This window comes from Dipteris shenzhenensis, chromosome 32 (assembly GCF_047967505.1).
Source record: "Dipteris shenzhenensis isolate YYH24624 ecotype China chromosome 32, Dip_SZ_1.0, whole genome shotgun sequence".
Classification (NCBI taxonomy): Eukaryota; Viridiplantae; Streptophyta; class Polypodiopsida; order Gleicheniales; family Dipteridaceae; genus Dipteris; species Dipteris shenzhenensis.
Genome location: NC_141627.1, coordinates 39,102,254 through 39,124,397, shown reverse-complemented (window position 1 = coordinate 39,124,397; position 22,144 = coordinate 39,102,254). Strand labels below are relative to the sequence as shown.

The 22,144-nt window shown below is 42.0% G+C and overlaps 1 protein-coding gene across 9 annotated transcripts; it reads right to left on the bottom strand.

The window, feature by feature from the left end:
• Window positions 1-7,836: 7,836 nt before the first annotated feature.
• On the bottom strand, window positions 7,837-18,249 carry LOC147880728 (uncharacterized). 9 transcript variants are annotated; one of them, XM_087370454.1, is made up of 7 exons: window positions 18,127-18,243; window positions 17,167-17,990; window positions 13,112-13,219; window positions 12,456-12,632; window positions 8,957-9,055; window positions 8,616-8,858; window positions 7,837-8,472 (listed from the first exon to the last, which is right to left on the bottom strand). In XM_087370454.1, the coding sequence occupies exons 3-7, from the start codon at window positions 13,175-13,177 to the stop codon at window positions 8,200-8,202; spliced, it is 858 nt and encodes a 285-aa protein (XP_087226580.1). In that variant the 5' UTR covers window positions 13,178-13,219; window positions 17,167-17,990; window positions 18,127-18,243; the 3' UTR covers window positions 7,837-8,199. The 9 variants fall into 9 exon arrangements, with proteins under 9 accessions (XP_087226580.1, XP_087226581.1, XP_087226579.1 ...); XM_087370455.1 differs by having other exon boundaries at window positions 13,112-13,185; XM_087370453.1 differs by lacking the exon at window positions 17,167-17,990 and having other exon boundaries at window positions 18,127-18,249.
• Window positions 18,250-22,144: the final 3,895 nt, after the last annotated feature.

The following is a 22,144-nucleotide window of genomic DNA, read 5'->3' as shown; positions in this document are numbered from 1 at the left end:
AAACTAAGTCAACTAGACTCACCATGGTAACTATAGCAAGGAACTAGAGTTTCGGATGTTTAAAGTACCTGAGAATCAATGGGGTCGTGTGCTAATGAATTTCGAGAGGTGGGACATGAATCATGTAAAAGTATACTACGTGGGATGTGACCGCGCGAAAGATCGACAACTAGTATTATGGGTGGCAATGGTTTTAAGAGTAGCTCTATAGCAGGTTCGTCAGCGGAGCAATCCATAGCTTTGTGGTAGGCTGTAGCAGGGTTGCAGGGCAAGCGCAGGAAATATGACGTGCGGGGCAGAGCAGGAGCACAGGGGAGTGCAAAGTACCGTAGGAAGTGGGAAGAGGGCACCTGTATAGAGAGCCTAGACCCAGAGGTCTTTAGCCTGTGGGATTTGATGCAATTAGAGTAGGCCTTTATATATAGGGGGAGGGAGGTTAAGTTGAGGACAAAGTCGAGGTTAGGAAACATTGGCAGATGGGGGCATTTGCACTCATGCCATGTAATGCAAGGAAAAAAGCGCCGTGGGAAATTTAATGCGAAGATGGAAAAAAAGGGTTTTAGAATAGGGAAAGACATAGATTACTTAGAGTTTAGTAAGGTATAAGATAAAATCATTTATTAGCAGAAAAAAGTTTAGTGCTAGTAAAACAATTAAGTAGCTTTAACCACTCTAATAGGCCTTAGTTTTAACCATTCCAATACGCTTTAAAATGAACCGCTCTAATAGGGGGGTCTTGGGGAAAGAGAAAGAGGGGGGTTTTGGGAGAGAAATGAGGAGACAATACAGAGAGAGAGAGAGAGAGAGAGAGAGAGAGAGACAAAGAGAGAGAGAGAGAGATAGTAGAGAGAGACAAGGAGAGGGTAGAGAGAGAGAGATGTAGAGAGAGAGATGGAGAGAGAGAGAGAGATTAGGAAAAACAAGGGAGATTGAGAAAAAAATACAGAGAAAATTATAGACAAATTAAGGGGAAGTAAGGGAGTTTAACAGAAAAGAAATTAGGGAAATAAGGGGGGTTGTCGAGGGGAGATCTAATGAGAGCAAGTGGCCAAACCAATGGAGGAAGGGATAGTAAGTGTGTGTGTGTGTGCGTGCGTGCATGCGTGCGTGTGTGTGTGTGTGTGTGTGTGTGTGTGTGTGTGTGTGTGTGTGTGTGTGTGTGTGTGTGTGTGTGTGTGTGTGTGTGTGTACCCACCTTTGCCCCAGTAGGATACAACACACTAGGTCAAACAGTAGGTCATCACCTAGTGTGATGACCTACTCTCTACCCAAAGAGAATAAGAAGTATTGAGAAGTGCAATTTAAAGTAATGGAAAAGGAATGGAAGAGAAGTACTTGAGTGAGGTAGGTAAACAATATGGAAGCAAAATGGTTTAACAGATATACGGGTAAGTTGTGGTTATAGTAATATTAGGCAAGAAAAGGAAGTGGATAGTTTTGACAATAATCTAGATTAGAAAAATTTTATATAGAAAGGGAAAAAAATTTTAATAACAAGATAAGTGTAATAAAACAGTGTTGCTCAAAGGAGACATGAAAGGAGTGGAGTCAAAAGGCCAAAAAGCCATAAAGACTTAAATGTATTGTTTGGGAGGTGGGAGTTGAAATCAGGCGAGGGCTGTAGAGACTTTTGGATTCGGAGTGTGACATCTAATGAATAATTCTACAAGGACAAGAGAGGGATTAGACAGATATTTCTTAGAAAAAATAAAACAAACAAGTTAAAGAAGGGAGTCAAGAAGCCAAAACAGCCTTAATGACTTAAGTGTACTATGTGCAACCGTCCAGAGTTGCAAAGGAAACGACCTATGTGTGGAAGATTTTACAACACCCCTTTGCATAGTGAAAAGACAAAAGAGCAAATCTAGACAATGAAATAGGAATAATTGCATTTAACAGAAAAGTTTGTACAAGTCGGTGAATCCCTGTAAAGGAAACTAGCAATGGGCACTTTTGTAAAAATGACTTTGTGGAAACTGTATGGAAGTTGAACTTGGATAAGTGCTGGCAAGCATCACTTTTATTGAAGAGGGGAGTCTGCCTGCCTACCACCATCCACCAAGAAAAACATGGTGAGAACCAGTTAAACCGTAGTTGGGAAGACAGGTGTCATAAACACCCCTTCCTTGTTATCGGTGTCACAATAAAAATAAACCCTTGACCACTGACTTACAAAGCTAGTTAGTAAAAAAATATGAGTGCAAAGTTGTACAATTTAGGTTAAGAGAATTATGGGGATAATGAAGTGGAGGTGTGATGAAAGAGTAGACATGGGCATTGCAAAAAAAACCGAGAAATTTAAGCTTTAAAGGAAAAAATTAAAGTATAATGAGCAAATAGACGATAGGGAGAAGGAAGAAGTTAGGAGAGACCATTTAGAGAACATTAGGAAATATGGATAAGGGAGGGTAGAAATAAAATTTAGAAGTAATAAAATATATTTTACTATTACAATAAAAGTAATTAGAAGCATAAAAGGAAATAAGAGATTTATGTGAATGTTTTAAGAAACAGAGGAATATTAAAGGGGTAAATATGAGAAAAATAAGTAAAAGAAGGTGGATAACAAGGGGGGAAGAAGAAAAAGGTGTAAGTACAATTTTTAAGAGGGGCATTTTTAAAAAAAAAGGGGGTAATATAAAAAGGGTTGTTATTAATAAGGAGGAAAAAAGGGAAGGGAGAGGGGGAAGCTATAATGTAAAGGGGGGGACGATATAATATAGTTGGAGAGGGAGGGGAGGGATAATTAGAGAGGGAAAGTTAAAAAGGGGGGCAAAAGAAAGGGGGGGTTTTTTAATTAAAGGAAAGGGGGTGATTGGGGGGGTAAAGAAAAGGGGGGTAAGTTGGTGGGTAAAGGAAAAGGGGGGTTTTTTTCTAAATAAAAGGAGGGGAGAAGTCATAGAGAGGGTTGGGGAGGGAAAAAGGCATAGAGGGAACAGAGTAAATGAGGGAGGGGGGGGGGGGGAGAAACTAAGTAAACTAGACTCAGTATGGTAACTATAGCAAGGAACAATAGTTTCGAATGTTTAAGTATACCTGAGAATCAATGGAGTCGTGTGCTGATGAATTTCGAGAGGTGGGACGTGAATCATGCAAAGGTATACTACGTGGGATGTGACCACGCGAAAGACCGACAGCTAGTATTGTGGGTGGCGGCGATTTTAAGAGTAGCTCTGCAACAGGTTCGTCAGCAGAGCCAGTCCATAGCTTTGTGGTAAAAAAGCATAAAGGGAAGAGAGTAAATGAGGGAGAGGGGGGGGGGGGAGAAACTAAGTAAACTAGAGTCAGCATGGTATCTAGAGCAAGGAACAATAGTTTCATATGTTTAAAGTACCTGAGAATCAATGGAGTCATGCGCTGATGAATTTCGAGAGGCAGGATGTGATGCAAAGGTATACTACATGGGATGTGACCGCACGAAAGACCGGCAATTAGTATCGTGGGTGGCGACGATTTTGGGAGTAGCTGTGCAACAGGTTCGTCAGCGGAGCAGTCCATAGCTTTGTGGTAGGCTATAGCACGGTTGCGGGGCAAGCGCAAGAAATATGACATGCGGGGCAGAGCAGGAACATGGGGGAGTGCAAAGTACCATAGGCAGTGGGAAGAGGGCACCTGTACAGAGAGCCTAGACCCAGAGGTCTTTAGCCCGTGGGATTTGGTGCAGTTAGAGTAGGCCTTTATATACAGGGGGAGGGAAGTTAAGTCGAGGAGAGAGTCGGGAGGTTAGGAAACATCGGGAGGCAGGGGCATTTGCACTCATGCCATGTAATGCAAGGAAAAAAGCGCAGTGGGGAATTTAATTTAAAAGAAATGCAACGATGGGAAAAAAGGGTTTTAGAATAGGGAGAAACATAGATTACTTAGAGTTTAGTAAGGTATAAGATAAAATCGTTTATTAGGAGAAAAAAGTTAAGTAGTGCTAGTAAAAAAATTAAGTAGCTTTAACCACTCTAATAGGCCTTAGTTTTAACCATTCAAATAGGCTTTAAAATTAACCGCTCTAATAGGGGGGTTTTGGGGAAAGAGAAAGAGGGGGATTTTGGGAGAGAAATGAGGAGACGAGAGAGAGAGAGAGAGAGAGAGAGAGAGAGAGAGAGAGAGAGAGAGAGAGAGAGAGAGAGAGAGAGAGAGAGAGAGAGAGAGAGATTAGGAAAAACAAGGAAGATTGAGAAAAAAATACTGAGAAAATTAGAGACAAATTAAGGGGAAATAAGGGAGATTGAGGGAAAAGAAATTGGGGAAATTAAGGGGGGTTGTTGAGGGGAGATCTAATGAACAAGTGGCCAAACCAATGGAGGAAGGAATAGTGAGTGTGTGTGTGTGTGTGTGTGTGTGTGTGTGTGTGTGTGTGTGTGTGTGTGTGTGATCTAGTAAGAATTTTTTGTGTCTTGAACAGCTTTGACCAAAATATGAAAATGCCTTCACATGATGTTTTGAGATTATTTTGCACTATCCTTTGCTTACAACAATAATGCCAATTGAGATACTAATCGAGCTAAAGAACTGCCATTATTACAAGTGGATCTGTAATGCTAACACTGCTACAGTCTACTAGTTTGGTCTTCACATCAATGCACACATACGGTTACCAATATAGACTTTCTTTGAACCAAAGGCTGGCTTCATGTGGTCAATTGCACAATTGACCAACTATATTCTAAACAATCCATCCTTCTGTAAAATGTTCACCTTTTAACATTTCTTGCCCTTACTAGATGCCAAATCTCGGACAATCCAATGATACTTTGGATTCAATTGTAGTTGTTTGAGGGAATGAGTTCTATGAAAATATTAACGTGAATTATGAGAATTTAAACATTTTAAGAATAAATCATTTACAATAATGATGAAAGATTTGGTTTTATTTGCCCTGCATCTAGCTTTAAGTTGTCTTATTTGCGAATATGTTGCACTTTAGCATTAGTTGTTTCTTTTCCAAAATGAATAATCCTCCTCAAAGGGCCATCTTTGTTTTATTTAGGCTCTCTGTGTGATCTTACTTACAAAGGCTACATTATTATCCACAATAGCTTATTGATGTCTTCCTTTATTATAGCAAACACTTTAAAGGACAAACGCATCAATGCAATTGTCTCATCTTGCAGTTTCACAACCCATTCGATCATAATCTTTACACACTATCGAAAGCATCATGTCCTCAAAAAAGTTTATCAAAGTAGCATGTCCAAGGTGTTAATCTTTTCAATGGGAAGGTTGAAAGAAGTAACCAAACGGATCTTGTATGAAGTGCTAATAATTTGGGCAAGGTAGTATTCAAAGGGAGCAAGTAAAGGACTAGTCAAAGTTTCAAGTGCCTTTAACAAAAATAGTGGCCTCACTTTCTTTTCGAATATCACAATAATGGATTCAAATTCTGATTCGAATATGTTAGCACACAAGAAAAGGCTACAAGTATCAACCAAACGTCACTCAAATCCATAGCTATGATTTGGGTCAATGGTCTAGCTAAATAGATGGTACAAAACAAAAGGGACAATCTTTTTTGGTCCAAGAACAAGATTCTTCAGTTGTGTTCACAAGTATCTGTGCATAAAAGAAGGCAAAAAGTCATTCAAACCCATAGCTAAGATGAAACCACATGGTGCCACATGGTGCCTAAACAATCTTATGTGGTCCCACATGTTTACGATCTAAAGCTTCTCTATGTAAAGCATATCCCAAACTTTAAATACTGAGCAAATGTGTCTTACACATCAAACAAGGAAGAGGCTACCCACATAAGGTCCGAACTCTCACGTTTGCCTTATGCAAGGAATCTCACCAATTTAAAGGGATACTTTTTGAGTTGGAAACTCCACTACTGATATCCCAATTTTTCTCTTCTCTAGAATTGTATTTCTTAATTCACAAAAGATTCAAGCCACAATGTGTGAAGCTACAAAGGAGATTCCTCATGAAATACACAACTTCAAGAGTAAAAGTGGAATGGAAAAAGACACAAGAAAAAACGTTTGGAAATAAGGTCATCTATAAGTGAAGGAATATTATAATCCCAAGGGCCTTCTAAGGTTTCTTCAAATGACTCCATTCTTCATAAAAGATGAATCAAAGAGCTCAAGCGGCCACTCCAAATCCCACATTGATATCCCTTCAAGCTTGCACGAAACAAACATTCAGTGCATCAACTAAAGTCACATCACTTCATTGTAATGTTCCCACCTCTTTGAGATCATTCCAACCAAAGCTCCATTTTGTCCAATATCAAACTGTCTACCATCGATGAATTATGTCTTGCAAATTTCTTGCTTGCACTGAACTAGCAATGATATGAAATTGCAGAGGGAAACAAAGTACAACAAAAGAGGGGTTTATTTTGAAGGAAATGCCCTTTATATGACATGTCTAGACCTTATGTTACTACAAACTTCATGCCTATATTTTCACATATTCTAGATGTCTTCATCTGCATTGATTTCTAACCTCACACCTTAAGCAACGCACTTGCCCGAATGAAACCAAGTTGTCTTTCTAAATATGCTGAAACCAAGTTGTCTTTCTAAATATGCTGAAACCATGTTGTCTTTCTAAACAATGCTGAATCCAAGTTGTCTTTCTGAATAATGCTGAGCTTAGCTCTTCAATTCTACATAACAAAAGGCTTTATTATTAACTGAAACCTTTCCTCATTGATACAGCTTGTACCAAAGTATTATTTTGCTTTATATACGTCAATATAGGTTGGATATTCACCAGTCCATGACCATGAGGGCCGTACAATAAGTGCCTTGGGTTAATATAGGTTGGATTCACCAGTCCATGACCATGAGGGTCGTACAATAAGCGACCAAGGTGCTCCAACACACAACATCTAATGTCAAAAAACACATCCACCCAACTACAAGAGCAGAAGCTATACCCCAAATCGAGTTATGCATGTCCAAAACAGCAATATCATAGGTTACCTAAAGATGACATCTACCACCTAGTTCTGAAGAAAGAACAAACCTAGGCATTGCTCCAGCTAAAGATGGAGGGCAATCACAAAATTAAGCAATCAATGGAAAACCAAACACATGTTCAAGCTATTAGGCTTCTTGCAAATGCCAAACAGATGCAACTAGTCATTTTGAGCCTACTACTTACTATTTCTGAACCAGAATACTGAAACATGGTATAGTATCCAACATGAGGCCACTACAATTCATGTAAGATCACTAATTCTGGGATCTATTTTTAAATTGTCTCTAGTTGTCCATATATAGCTACCAACCCCATATGTGCCTGACTACACTACTGTACCTTACAGAGTATGTTTTGGGCAAGTTTGTGTTATGACAACTGCTTCCAGCTGTAATAAATTGACTACACTCATTCCTTATCCATAAACAAATGCTGTTATGATATTTTCATCACTTCAATGTGCTCAGGCAGTAGTTGGAAGGAATAAAGCAGAGACATATAGAGAGCAAGGGGAGGATTCAATAACAACCCCTATTTGTGTTCTTGCTTAGGTGAAAATTTTACTACCTATAAGCCCTAGAAAATCATTCCACATGTATCTCCTACTTTGCATAGTGGTTTCAAAAGGCAAACAGTTGATGTATAGAAATTGAACACTCCCATACCAAAGGGCAAGTTTAAATCACTTTGACAACATACTCTATTGAAGAACATCGCTCAGAATCATGCAAGCACCTTGCCTATAGATAGTCATTGTAGAAACGAGTGTAACCTCCGGATTGGATTTCACAGCAGTTAAAAAAGCCCTATAATGCTTGGAAAAGTATGCACTAAAAAGTTGAATCTAAATCCTGCATTTAGATTCTAAAGCTACAAAGAATCCACAAAGATCCAAGATCAAAATTGCTAAGGCTGTTCACATAATATAATAATGGCATATGCATTAGCATATCTAAAAATTGTTCATCAGCCTAAATACATTTTGTGTAAATTAACTGTCAACTGGTAGGTGACTGATGTCATCACGTAGCTTCTGCCTCCAAATCACAGTTAAAAGTTCAGCCCAGGTATGCTTAGCCCAAGTTGCTGGGAAGCCACCTCCCTATTCAACGGCATTCACAATCCCTCCATACAAAATTCAATTTTCCCGTGTATAGTGAGCTGAGGCATCCAAACACTTCCGGTCGATTCCCCAGTATGACTCATCGGTTACATGTCAGGCATACTTTGTAAACCCAAGTGAGTTGACCACGGCCAAAAAAAAAGATGCATAAACAATCAGCATGATTCAGAATCCACAGCTGTAGTAGCATCTGCATTCAGACTTAAAGATTGCAGATCCTGCCAGGACAAAGCTGTCTTAATATCATCTTCTTTCATAATTTTTGCATACTCATCTTTGTCATATTTTGAAGCACTCCTCCCACCAAAGGCAGATTCTAGCTTCTCCAACTCAAATAGGCTTTCCATAAGCCTATCACTTTCTTCATCCTTCACATACACAAACCTCACTTTTTTGTAAGTCTTGGGATCAAGGAAAGGTTTCACAACCTGCACAAGCACGTAATAGTGATGATCTCATTAAATAAAAGGACATTCTAAGGCAATATGCTTTGCTTGAGATGGAAAACACACGGTGCACAAGAACAAGAACAAATTACATGGGAACACCCACATTTAAAGAGTACACTTACATTCCAGAATGTCTCAAAAATCTTTGGAGGGTTATATAGAATTGCATATGCAAGCCTCTCTGGGTAATGATCCTGCAATATGTGTGCTGTTTCTCGAGCTGTCATTAAAGGAATCATTGACATGTTCCATCCCTCAAAATCAACAAGCCATACCATTTGCTCCTGATCAGGAGGCAAGTTCATTATGGCATTTTCCAAGCAGTAAACCAGATAACGTATTTGACCCTCCAGCTGATTTGTGTTCTGCCATACGATCAGATATATCAATCTGTTAGCAGGAAGCAACCCTTGAAGAAAACACACTTCATGATATACTACCACTATATGATATCCTGCCATACCTGCACTCCAGGGCGCATTACAAGGACCGTTCTTCCTTCCTTGTCACAAAAATTAGCTCTATATATCTTTCCCGTTTCTGCTTCCTTGGCAACTTCGTCCTGCACCATGAAAATGTTTCCATTGGGGAAAAGAAAAATGGTACAAAGAAGATTCTAAACACCCCAATGCTGCAATGGGCTACAGACAGGCAGTCAACATTAATCGTTTCAATGCCTCCAAAGCCATTTTCACCAGTGTTTACAGCCTCTACTTTATTTGTTATTTCAGAGGAAATCATTAATTTTTTCTGGTTGGCATACACAACCTGCACTGAGGTCCTTAACTTTCCAAAAACTGAGACCAGGTAAAGAAAGGAAGATATATTAACGTCCACGGGAGGCCTCACGGGCCTATGGGACAAAGTACACCATATAGAAAAGAAACTCATACAAGCCTCAAAGGGCTGAAGCAAAGAGCCCAGTAGGGCCCTTGCTGAGTGCTATGCTAAACTAAGCTATAAAGCTTCAAGTGGAGATCCTCATAATGAAATCCCATGTACTTGTCCACAGCCAAGGACTCAAATACCCCCAAAAAATCCAGAGGTAAAGGTAAGGGTAGATTCCAACGATGAATGCCATCAGTGAAGCCAACCACTCATTATACCCTCTCCACATACAGCTGTACAAGAATATCCACTATCCTCGCGTCAGATGTCAATGCCTTACCTGTAAGCCCCATAATGCGGAGAGCGACAGGGCATAACCTACACCTGCCCATTATGGGATTTGTGTAGATCCACATCAGATTTGATGGAGCACATCCAATGCATAGGCTGTGCATGAATTTGGGGCCTTTTTTAATACCCATTTAAGGGAGTGACAGCTCACATAGGATGATCTAAATGGGAGCCTGATGTGGGGCTGTACATGAGCCCACGTAGGTCTGGAAAGAATGACACGTGTAGTATTAACAGCCACATATGGGAGACCCAACAACAGGTCAAGTCTATGCCACATCTGATCAGCATGTAGACAGACCAACTAGGTCTGTTCCAGAGGCAAGTCGGTAACTTTTTAAGCGGGGAGGAGGAAGGGAGACTGCACTCCCCCACCAATACGGCTCAAGTGCCGTGTTAGAAAATGAAATGCCCACGGAGGGTATCCCGCAGCTTAGTCTGCAGCTCCTCTGTCCCTTCTTCACCTACTGGATTAGGCCCAAGAGAGGGTCTTCTGCTGCTCCTATTTGTTCACTGAATGTTGCTCCAGGTGATGCCAAAGGAGACCCCAAACGCCTCCTTTTATAGGGCTGTCTGCCCCCGTGAACAAGCCAACTTGGTAGGGGGAATTGGGCCGACCCAATCAGCCCCTCCCCACCTGACTTTGCTGCTCCCGGTAAGGCCCCTGGTGGGGGCACAAAAACAGAGGGCTGGCTGGCCCAGCCTGAGCACGTGACAGGCTGCCACTAGGCTGCCAGTAGCCCAGGCCTGTTGAGCCCTAAACCACCCTTCTCCACACCATCCCCCCCGATGCACTCCTCATTTGGGGGCTCACAGATGGGGAGGCGACCTATACTTTTCCAACAAAATCCCAAATGAGTGGGGTGCCAGTGACCAAAAGCTGGAGAGGACAAGTGCAAAATCAAATGTCTCCTTTTCATTCACGTTTTTGGTTTATGTATGAACAGCTCTACGCTGAACTATGTACTCCATCTTCTCTCAAGAAATAATACCCTTCGGGGGGGTCCAGTCCAGCTGTTGTCCTGGGCCCTAGTGTCTCTGTTGTGAGAGAGAGAGAGAGAGAGAGAGAGAGAGAGAGAGAGAGAGAGAGAAATGAGAGTGTTTCTGCTGTCTTTTTACGAGGGAGGTTTCATAGGTAGATGGTTGATGGATCATGAGACTGTATCAGAGGATGGATCATGGGACCATGTGACAAAGGATTGGCATCTGTTTTAGCCCTTAAAGCAGAAAGTTTGATGCCGAGGCAACTTGCCATGTTTATGACAAGAATTGTGGGCAATCTACATATAATAAATCACATCAAATTCACATGGGAGCATATTTACAGTCAAGGCTGCCATAAGACTCCTAAGCACTTATTGGCTGAAATGCAGTCCTTCGACTTTGATATTGACTACAAGAAAGGGGTGGGGGGGGCGGGGGGGGGGGGGGGCGGGGGTTGGGGGGGCGCTTTGTGGGGGAGGGAAGAAGGAATGGTTGTAGAAGCCTTGTCAACAATGTGGGCATGAACATTCTGTTGTTTTTCTTGCACCAAGTTTTGGTAAATCGCAGTCAAGAAGCGTACGAGCAGAAATTGAAGGAAGCATCCGTAATTTCATATTTACAAGATTCATTGTGTCAGTGATTTAGGTTGTATATCGACCTAGTGTGGTTTCAGGACAGGATTTACTCAGTTTCAAACTCCGCCTACATTATATTGGTATCGCAAGAATTGCAGTCTTCTCCAAAAGCAGACAAATGGTGCCACAAAAAAATATAATCAAGTAAAGCTTGTTCATTGAGTTGACAATGACATAACTCTAACTACAAGTCCAATGCATCTAAGGCATATTTATTTTGTTGAAATGGAATCTATGTTCCATGTCTAGATCTATGTAACATGCGGAGACTTGCCGTGCGGAAAGATAGATGAATATAAAAGGCAAACTCAAGCATGAGAGACACGAGAGATTTACCTAACTATAGTACACTGCTTTATTTGTACATGGTTGCCAAATCGGCATACAAAACTGTGCTGAGACCACTTCCCAAACTATGACATGCGGGAGATGGAACTATGCTGCAGTAATAGGAAACCCAAACCGCCTATGCTCACTGGAAGCGCTGCTGGAGGCTAGGAGCTGAGTCCTGAACTAAGGAAGCTGAGTGAGTGAAAAGGGGGCTGAAGGCCCCTTATATAGGGCCGGGAACCAACCAACCTTGGGCCAGCACAACCGACTGGCTGGTCAGTTTTGGCCGATCAGGCTGCTGGCCCTTGCCTATAAAACGACGCCCTTTTGAGCCATTTTTCTGATACCAATGTAACATGCAGAGACTTGCTGTGCGGAAAGATAGATGAATACAAAAGGCAAACTCAAGCATGAGAGACACGAGAGATTTACCTAACTATAGTACACTGCTTTATTTGTACATGGTTGCCAAATCGGCATACAAAACTGTCCTGAGACAATGTACTCCACTAACTATGACATGCCGGAGATGGAACTATGCTGCGGTAATAGGACACCCAAACCACCAAACTTCTAAAACTGAACAATCGCATTCGATGAGCTATATCTGGTTGGTGACTTGCGCTCAAAGCCCTGTCCTGTAGTAAGCCTTACAATACCATTTGCTCTGCTGGGAAAGTTGTAAGCAATTTTCAACTATTGCATAGGACGTGAGCACACTGTTACACATACAGCCTCCTATTTTCAATAATGACATTTACTGCACCATATGTTATGCCAACAAGTAGTGCATCCTATAGCAGATTGTCTTACTGAGCCGAGAAAAATGCATACCCATTTTATGTCCTCTGGCTTGTATTGCTCTCTCCAATTGATGGTTCCCTTTAGCATTTTCCGGGATTTTTTTTGGCTCCAATTATTGGCTTTTAAGTAACGACGTAAACATGCATCCGTACAAAAGTGAGCGGTCTTCCCAGTTAACACGCCAAGGGCGCTACGAAGTTCATTTAACTGCACAATCAAGAAGCAAATGTAAAAATGCATCATATACCTTGATGAATCCAGGAACATTCCCAAACTCATCCTCTAAAAACACAACATAGTGCAGTTTCAATCTCACGAGAGTCACTCATAAGATTGAAAACCATATACTCCATCACGCATAGCAAGGACTAGCTACTATGACATCCCCATTGACGTCATCAACGCCCAACAGTGGGTGTAGACCATAGTATAAAAGTATGCTCTCTCACATACAAATCCACACCCACACATACTTGAGCATCCATTTATACAAAGTCTTCGTACTGAGTTTCTGTCGGCACTCCGGAGGTGAAGGGCAAACTCAGCCATGACGAAGGCTAGCACTAAAGGAGAAGGCTAATCAAAAAGTAGTCCAAATCTCATCATGCCTGTACTCTCTTTCAAAGCATCATGCCTGTACTCTCTTTCAAAGCAGAATTCACAAAACTTGGAAAAGTGTCAAATACCTTGGATTGTTCCTCTTCAGGAGATTGAGGTTCCTTCCGTTTGCTTCCACTCTTCTTCATCGGCATTGTTATTTCTAAGTTCAAATCCCAGAGAGCACCTTAGAAGACCTGAGACACAGGAAAGAATCTAGGGACTCCATGCACATAAAGGGTTACAAGAAACGACCCAAACAGGGGGGGGGGGGGGGATTTAAGAAAGAGACTTAAAACCGTAAATTCAGAAGAGTGTAATCCCATTGACAGAATTATCTGGTCAGAAGGAAAACAAGACCTGAATGATCCAGAATATACAGTAGGCATAAAGCTGAGCAGACAGACAGCACCAGTTAACCATACACAGTTGCTTACTGCTGAAACAATCCTGGAATTCGGCAGGTGCCCTAACATTGCTTTTCTAAACTATCTAGTATCAAAGTGCCTAATAAGGATCGAATTTAAAAGTGAAACAACACTTGAAGGTTAATCCCGATAAAATCTTAAAGGAAACGCCTATCAACAAAATGGCCCACAAGCCACACTGCCAGCTCTCTCCTTTAGCCTGCACTGAAGCACAATTTGATACTCCCATTTCAGAGACGGTGGGTAAGCTATGCACTTGATGTAAGGCGTAGGAAGTACTTTGTGCCTAGGGCTTGCTTTTAAAAAAACGCAAATCAAAAAACAGGAATTCTCATACTGCAGAGCTTAAATATTAAAAAACAGCACATTACTCAGCTCAATATACATACAAAGCAAGGACAGGAAGCTCCTATTCGGGGCCTGAAGCTCTTCAAACATATGCTAGCAAAACAAAAGCAGAAAATAGGCATTGCAAAAATGACAAACTCCAATGATGTCAGAATAACTTTTCTCTACAAACTGAACCAGCTTAATTTTCCTGCGTGGAGTCAGTGACCTATCACCAGAACAGTAAATCATGTTGACACCCTCAATAACTCCACTTTTCTTCCATAGGCACAGATAAGAAGGCTGTTGGAAGGCTGTTGGCAAGTTGTCCATGATAGGTTCCCCTAGAACGTAGGGAAAAAAGCATTCCTCTCAGGTTCCGGCAATTGAAAAGGGTTGGGAATGTGGAATGTCATTCCATGGTACTATGGCCATTGCAGCTAATATAGAAGTTGAATTTCTCTTCACCTTAAAAGAGGAAAACAAGCATTTCAGTATACAGCTAATTCTGTCGAAACTTGTACCATGGAGCTTTAGAGCATTCACACATTTCCTTTGACCAAGTATTTTCTTTATGTCCAGATGAAGCAGAGTGCACATACCAGAGCTCCAACACATCTTGAGCTCCATCCAAAATCACATGCAGACGCATTGATATGAGAGGTGTGGAGGCTTAATTCAGCTTTGCATCGGCCAGATGGAACACAGCAAAGAACACTAAACACTATTTGTGAGACCAAGTTTCATATTAAGTCTCAGAAACTGAAGTCTCAGCTTGCAAATGTACAGGATATTGCTAGCCTCCAGAGCTCCTGAAAGAGATTTTTCCAGCAGGTCAGGAACTTTGGAGGTTCCTGGGATTCTTTGATGCCAATACTTGGCTGTGTACATCTCTAGAAAAGTTTAGCATCCTTGAGTTTCATCTTCGAATTGATCTGAAGCTCTGTCAGAAGAAAATTATCAACCATACCAAGGGGTTCTCTGAACTCCCACTGATGGATGAGGATACACAGCCTGGATTATAGGGTCCATAAACAAGATTGTGGGGAGCTAAGTACACCTCATCAAATGGTAGCTTCTACAGCCAGAGCACCACACTGTCCCCATCCTGGGCTGTTCTCTCTCTCTCTCTCTCTCTCTCTCTCTCTCTCTCTCTCCACACAGCGAGCATACCATGGAGAACTAATTGAGAAGTCCCATCCTATCTATACATAGGGATCATATTTTTAGGACCTGTCTTCTCCACGAGGACAACAGCCCAGCACATACTTAACAAGGGATACAAGGCTAGGGTGCCAATGCGTCCAAGCATATTTCCAGATCCAATAACAAAATATATTTTTTGTTCTTTGGTCAGACATGTAGTGGCACCTTTTGCTGCAGGAGACCTCAGTGAGTCCCAAAAGTGGGGCAAGATGGAGCAACTACAGCTCATGAAGCTCTCCCGCTTCATTCTCACTAAGCCCGCTGTTCCAAATCAGATTATGAAGGCAAAGTTTGGAGCACCATGTCTGCAGTTGATGCAGCCTTCCAAACAATCTCCAAACATGCAGCACAGTCATGGAATGGATGCCGAAAGGCTACCTGCTTTGACATTACTTTCCTCGTCCCATCTTGCACCAGAGGGAAGTGAGAGGTATGAGTCGCAGGATGTTTCGTGACTTTCAGTCTATTTGTGGACAAACTCCCACCATTCGAGTACATATACCTAGATGAATCCAGGAACATTCCCAAACTCATCCTCTAAAAACACAACATAGTGCAGTTTCAATCTCACGATAGTCAACTCATAAGATTGAAAACCATAAACTCCATCACGCATAGCAGGGACTAGCTACTACGACATCCCCACTGACATCATCAGCGCCCAACAGTGGGTGTAGACCATAGTATAGAAATATGCTCACACATACAAATCCACACACCCACACATACTTGAGCATCCATTTATACAAAGTCTTCGTACTAAGTTTCTGTCGGCACTCCGGAGGTGAAGGGCAAACTCAGCCATGACGAAGGCTAGCACTAAAGGAGAAGGCTAATCAAAAAGTAGTCCAAATCTCTTCATTCAAGCTACAACTGCTTGTGAAGTCTAAACAATTTCATTTTAGTCTCTCCCAAACGAGAACCTAAATCTAGCTGATAGGGCAACCCACCATTTAAGATGGAAAGAATTATCACAATACCAGCAGGCCGCAACTTGTACAGTACAGTCTAAAGCCCCCGTCCATGCATCTATGTAGGCAGAAGAAGAGCCAGGTCATCCAATGAGATCTTTGCAACTACATACCTCCCGATCTGGGATTGAGACCTTTCAAGCTTTTCATCCCTATAAGGACCACATTCTTCATATTGAGGATACCTTTTAACGACCGCTATATCTTCTAAAACGAGACACGGCCAGGAATTATTCCTCCCGACTAGCTATGTTGACATATATGTCTCCCAGGAAAGGAGAGACTGAGAGGCGGTGGATCTTCAAATACAGGCCCTACTCCAGAGATCGGTTCCATTGCCTTTTTGGAAAGGTTTTATCGACCTGTCCAATACCCGAGATTGTAATTTATTGGCTCTTCTCACTTTTTACATGTGGACTTTGTGAAGCCTTTGTACAATAAAAGGATAGCAATCTGAGGAAGAGCAGAGTTCGCATATCATTCATTTGAATAGTAGATCGCTTGGATTACGCCGCTGTAAACGAATCATTCAAGGTTCCGGAAATACGTTCTTAACGCGTAAATTTCATTCCTTTTAAATAGATGTTCTCAAGTTCGGGGCAGGAGGGTCAAAAAGCTTTAATCCTCGTAGCGAGCCACAGATCTGTGACGTTCCGCCCCTGTCGAGGCCCCGGCATAGAGATGAGATCACTACCTTTGGGCATAAACGTTCAACGTCCTACGAGAACTTGCGACTCTGAAAGGAGGAGTGTGTATTGCCTCTCTCACTTGCGAGGAAGCTTAGCGCAGGTAAGCCTGATGAGAAACCCAGATTGACCAGCACGGACAGAGGAAGGGGCAGAAGCTTCGCAATAGCCAACCATGGTGCTTTTATGACATCTCAGGCATTCTCTACGGATAAGATCGGATCTCGATATGGGGACACAAATCCAACAAGGAGTTGACAGAGGGATGGCCTGTTGCCTTGTCAAAATCGACGCATTTGCAAAGCATGGAACTCATTCTCGAAAGGGCAGATCCGATCTCGAAATAGGAACGAGAATCCGGCTATCAACGGAGAAGAACCGTCAAATCCAATGCTGAGCCGACAACGGACATCTAAAAGAGATCGGATAGGAGCGCAAGAGAAAACTGATCATCACGGGAAGGGTGAGAAGGGCTACAGTGGACGGATGCGATAAATGGAAGCTCGTGAAGCAGGAAAGTACATACCTGAGAAGAAAAAGCAGCGATGGAGGAAGAGAAGAAGACGAAGAAGAAGCAGGAGCAGCTATGGGCTGGATGACCTGCTTCCTGCAAAGCGATGTGCTTGACTCGGGAAGCTTGTGAAGGCCTGTGCGCAAGCTGTGGTGCTCCGACAATCCGATGTGATTTAGCGATGACAGGACGGCTTGCTACCCGCGATGTCTTCCTTCCGGCCTCCCGTGAGGATTTCGCTGTCTCGATTCGTCTTTTGTGAGTACCGTCGCCTTCCTCTTCTCTCACCTCCACTTGAGAAAGAGGAAATGCGTACAGAGCTTGAAGCTACGGCAGGATGCCGTGCTTCTCGCAATGCGGTCTTTGTCCCTTCTCTTTCTCGGGCAAATTCGAAAGCACGGAGAGCTAATTGAAGAAACGGCAAGCTTGCATCTATGGCAGAAAGGTCTGAGGTCTGCTTCCCGGAAAAATGTTTCTTCCTCGTTGGCGCGCTTCCCGAAATGCGATGTGATTTTTGCATAGATGCACTGCACTGACCCTGCGTTCCTGCCCAGTGCCAAGTTCCAACGACTTGCCTCCGCTGGACACGAATTCCCAGTTCCTTCCTCCTCCCGACTTTCAGTTAGCTAATTACCTTTCGCACACGCGACCTCAAGCTCCCCAGAATGCGCCTTCAAAGTTTACACAGTCCCCAAAGCTTTAACCTCCACGTCTCCCTCAGGAATTCCCGTTCCCAAGACGTGCATCGGCACTGTGTAGGCACCGCCTGCCGCGGCGGCCCCGCAGCCGGGGGCCCGGTCGTGCTTGCCACAAGGCGTTGCCAAGGGGAAACAAACAAGCTATGATACAAGACGAAATGAAAAGCTTTGAACGAGGCAAACAAGCTCTGAAATCAACAAGCTCTAGAGTCTACAGAAAGCAATGAAGAACCAGAAAACATCCAAGAGAGGAGCTGTGCAGAGCGAGAAGACGTACTACAGAAGAAAAGGGAGAAGCAAATGTTCGCGGAAGCTGGGCACTGCTGTCTGAAGGAGAAGGGAGGGGAGAAAGATGGCTATGGCGATGGAAGAAGATGGCTATGGCGATTGAAGAAAATGGAGAGAGACAACAAGGCAGTGTTTATTTCCTAATTAATCAAAAGCTTTGTGACTAATTCATCAACCTTATTCACTAATTGATTAATCACTCTTCCTCAACCACTCCCTCTAGAAACTTCTCTTATCTCGCTAGCAGAGATCCCCCATCTTGTCACACTTCGGCAGCTCGGCAATTTGCGCATTCACCTGCCGCCGCCGCAGCTATTGCCTGCGTGCATTCAATTCCCTTGGGAAAGGAAACCTTCTTATTGCTTGCCTGTCAGCTTAGGGTGTCTACAAAGTAGCACGCCATGGGCACTGCCCATGAATCATGGGCAAGCAAGATTGCCCAGCAACCTGGCCAAATGCATTCAATCCACCAGGGGCAGGCGTGGGCGGCTCTAGTCTGTTAACACCCTCAGGCCACCAACGTTCGCCCACCTCGCATTTGATTCCCCTTCGACGTGGCCAAGGGCAGTTGCATGTGTGTGTTTGGGGCGGGGGGGGACCTTGAAAATATCATCAATATATGTAACAAACTAGGGATGATTTCCCAAGTCACCACCCATTGAATCCCACCTCTCCTCGCATTCAAGATCCTCTCAAGCCTGTGTTGACATGCATTCAATCCCAAATTGGATTGTTCCAAATCCATAATCATAATCCGCACAAAGTGTAGGTGAGACTTTATTGAGCTAGAAATGTGGGTGGGAACATGGTGGGCATGTGAAAAATGACAATGTTACTTGTTCATCAAATGGTATCAAATTTCCACTGGCTTGCTCTCTTAAAATCTCTAAAGCGTTAATAACACGATAGGAAAAGGGTTTTATGGAAAAAAATGATTCGTTGTGTTGAATATCACAATGTTTAGTGAAAATGCAGATTTTATGTAATCTTCAACCCTCAAATTCTTCACAACCTCCTTTTTCCCACAAAATCATTGACCTTAATAAAATGATAAAAAAAGGTGGGGGACTCCATGCCTATTTTCCACAAAAACTAGCATAATGTCACAAGGCCTTAAGTCACCCACAAAATTTAACAAAATTAGGCAAATCCTCAAAATGCTATGCCCTTGATATTGACATTCAAAAAATTCGAGTCCTTCCTTTGGACAAAAAAGACTCCCAACTGCCGTAGATAGCCCTATTCATCTCTCATCTTTTCTCGTTGTCATCAATGGCTACCAAGAGTGTTGTGCAAGACTTGCAAAGCCTTCCATATCTTCTAGAAAAACATCACAATCAACAATATTATCATTTCTGAGTCACGGATCTTGTTATCTCCTTGGGAAGTTGGCCAACCAAACAGCCTACTTATGAGAAGCACCATTGTCAATCTTTAAAGAAGCCCACCAATCTAAGAGCCTTCTCACAACCAACACCATTATCAAGTCTTTAAGAGGGAGAGGGGATGGTGTCATTCCCAATAGAGAATTTTAAGATGTGGAGGACAAGTTTTCAAATGATCGAGCATCAATACCCTAACATACTTTTAAGAAGGTGTATAAGGGCCAAAACCCCTAGTGCAAGCATCCATGCAAGTATGTCATCATGGAATGGAGGCATCCTAGAATGTTGAGGGAAATGCTATATAAAATAGGAATGGAGGCAACCTAGGGACTTCAAGAGACCCTACTTTCAAGGGAAGGGAGACGGAAAAAGCAACCAGAGAAAACTATTACCGTTTTATTTCCTAAGAGTGTGGAGAGAAAACCCTTATTGTGTTGTTTCCCAAGAATACACATACTAATTGAGTGCCCGCTTTGTAAGTTGCCATGAAAATGATAATAGTCCAAGCCGAAATACATTGTTAGTGGATCCAGCAGCACCTGCAAACCATAAAATTCCATTTTTGGGAAGGGGTGCAATGGTCTCTAAGCCATACATTAGTGTATAAGGCAATAGTCAAGCAAAACTTAGTTGCTTTCTCCTAACTCACACACTTTTTATACAAGGAGTGATGCAATCTACAACTTTGCTACCAAAATCCCCCCATGTTGCAAAAATGTTGGACACAACCTAGAGGAGTGAAACCTCAAAATGTGAAAAGTGAAGTATATGGTAGCTCCAAGACCTAGAACATTCAACTTTGTGTTCATCATGGTGATAAAATTTTATAGTTGCCATATTACTTTCATCAATGTCTATCCTGCAAGTGTTCAGATGCTCCAGTTGATACAATAAGTAGACAATTCATAAAACAACTAATGAGATGTAGCCATGCTACCTCATGTGTTTATGGTATTCCTAACGTACACTGACATAATAAATGTGCAAGCATGAGTAAAAAAATGAATTAAAAATTATACCTTTACAAGATTTATGTGAATGACTCAATTCTAACATTGCAAATAATGTCCACTTGTTGCACGTGATCATCTGCAAGGAGGCATGGGGAGATCCTTTCAACCTTTTTATTGTGGGGTCATGCAACATGTGTATTGTTGTGCCACGTAGCTGTGGCATGCCTTGTTGTAATGTAGACTAGTGTGATTTGATTCTTCTATCACTATCACTATCATAACTACTTTACCAACGTTGCAATGAAGAGATATGAGAAAAACATGGTAGTAATAAAATGATAATTCTCCAAATTGCCTCATCACTAGTGGACGATATTGTTATTTCTAAGACAGAATCATTTTCAAAGTCATTACTATTTTTGAATTTTATTGCTACATGTATAATAAAAAAATTTACATTTACTCAACATGATTTTAATTTTTTTAAAGGATAACAATTAAGAAGGAACATCAATATATCATAGCTACTTTGGCAATGTTAGAATGAAGAGATATGAGTAAAACATGGTAATAATAAAATGATAATTTTCCAAATTACGGTGATATTAATAGGTTCTTCAAAGATCCATGTTTTTTGTAAGGTGTACCAAGTGTACAAGATTTTTAGATTCATGTTACATCCTTTTTGTTTTTTACCTTTGTATACATTGAGGAAACTAATGACTATACTTTGTTTCTAAAGTGGCCTCTCCAACAAAAATTGTGATTTATTTCTATACTTTCCCTTGTTTTTTAGGATGTCTTCTTAGTATGTGAACAAATTTTTGAAAAGATGATAGTTAGTCAAAGTGATCATCCTTTTTGTTGGTGTACTTTCCATTTCAAAGTGCATGTCTTGTTTCATTTCTTCTTCTTCCCCTATTTCTTAACATGGCAAGTGTACACAAGCACATGCATCTATGTGTGTGTGCATGCATGTGCGCATGTGCACGTGCTGGTGTGTGTGATATGTGTGCGCATGCATGTGCATGTGTATGTGTGTGTGCGTGTGCATGTGCATGTGCATGTGCATGTGCGTGTGCATGTGCATGTGTATGTGTGCGTGCGTGCGTGTGAGAGTGAGAGAGAGAGAGAGAGAGAGAGAGAGAGAGAGAGAGAGAGAGAGAGAGAGAGAGAGAGAGTGAGTGAGAGAGAGAGAGAGAGAGAGATGAATGCATGCGTGTAGAGGTGGGTGGGTGGGTAAAAGGTGATGCATGTGCATGCATGTACATGTACATGTACAAGTGAGCTTTGGGAAGATACGGGTTGCCAGAGAGAGGAGGAGCTATTCAAAAGGCAATCTTGCCTTGTAAAGAATAGGAAAGTTTTCTAGGGTTGCTAGCAACATTTACTTCCCTGTGAACTTTTAAAGGCCCCTAGCATGCCTTTAATCCTCATCTAAAATGAGTGTGCTTCCTTCATCACAACCCCACCTCTCTTCCTCATATTAAGAAAGAAAGGAGCTCTTGATAAAGAAGCAGTAGGAGTTTTCAATCTCGCAAGTTCCTAGCTATAAGCTTTCAAGCTATGTCACCATCTTCACACTATCATACCCCTTCTATATAAAGTAGCTATTTTCTCTACTTTTTCTCCAAAGCGATATGATATAGCTATGCCCCTCTTTTTTAAT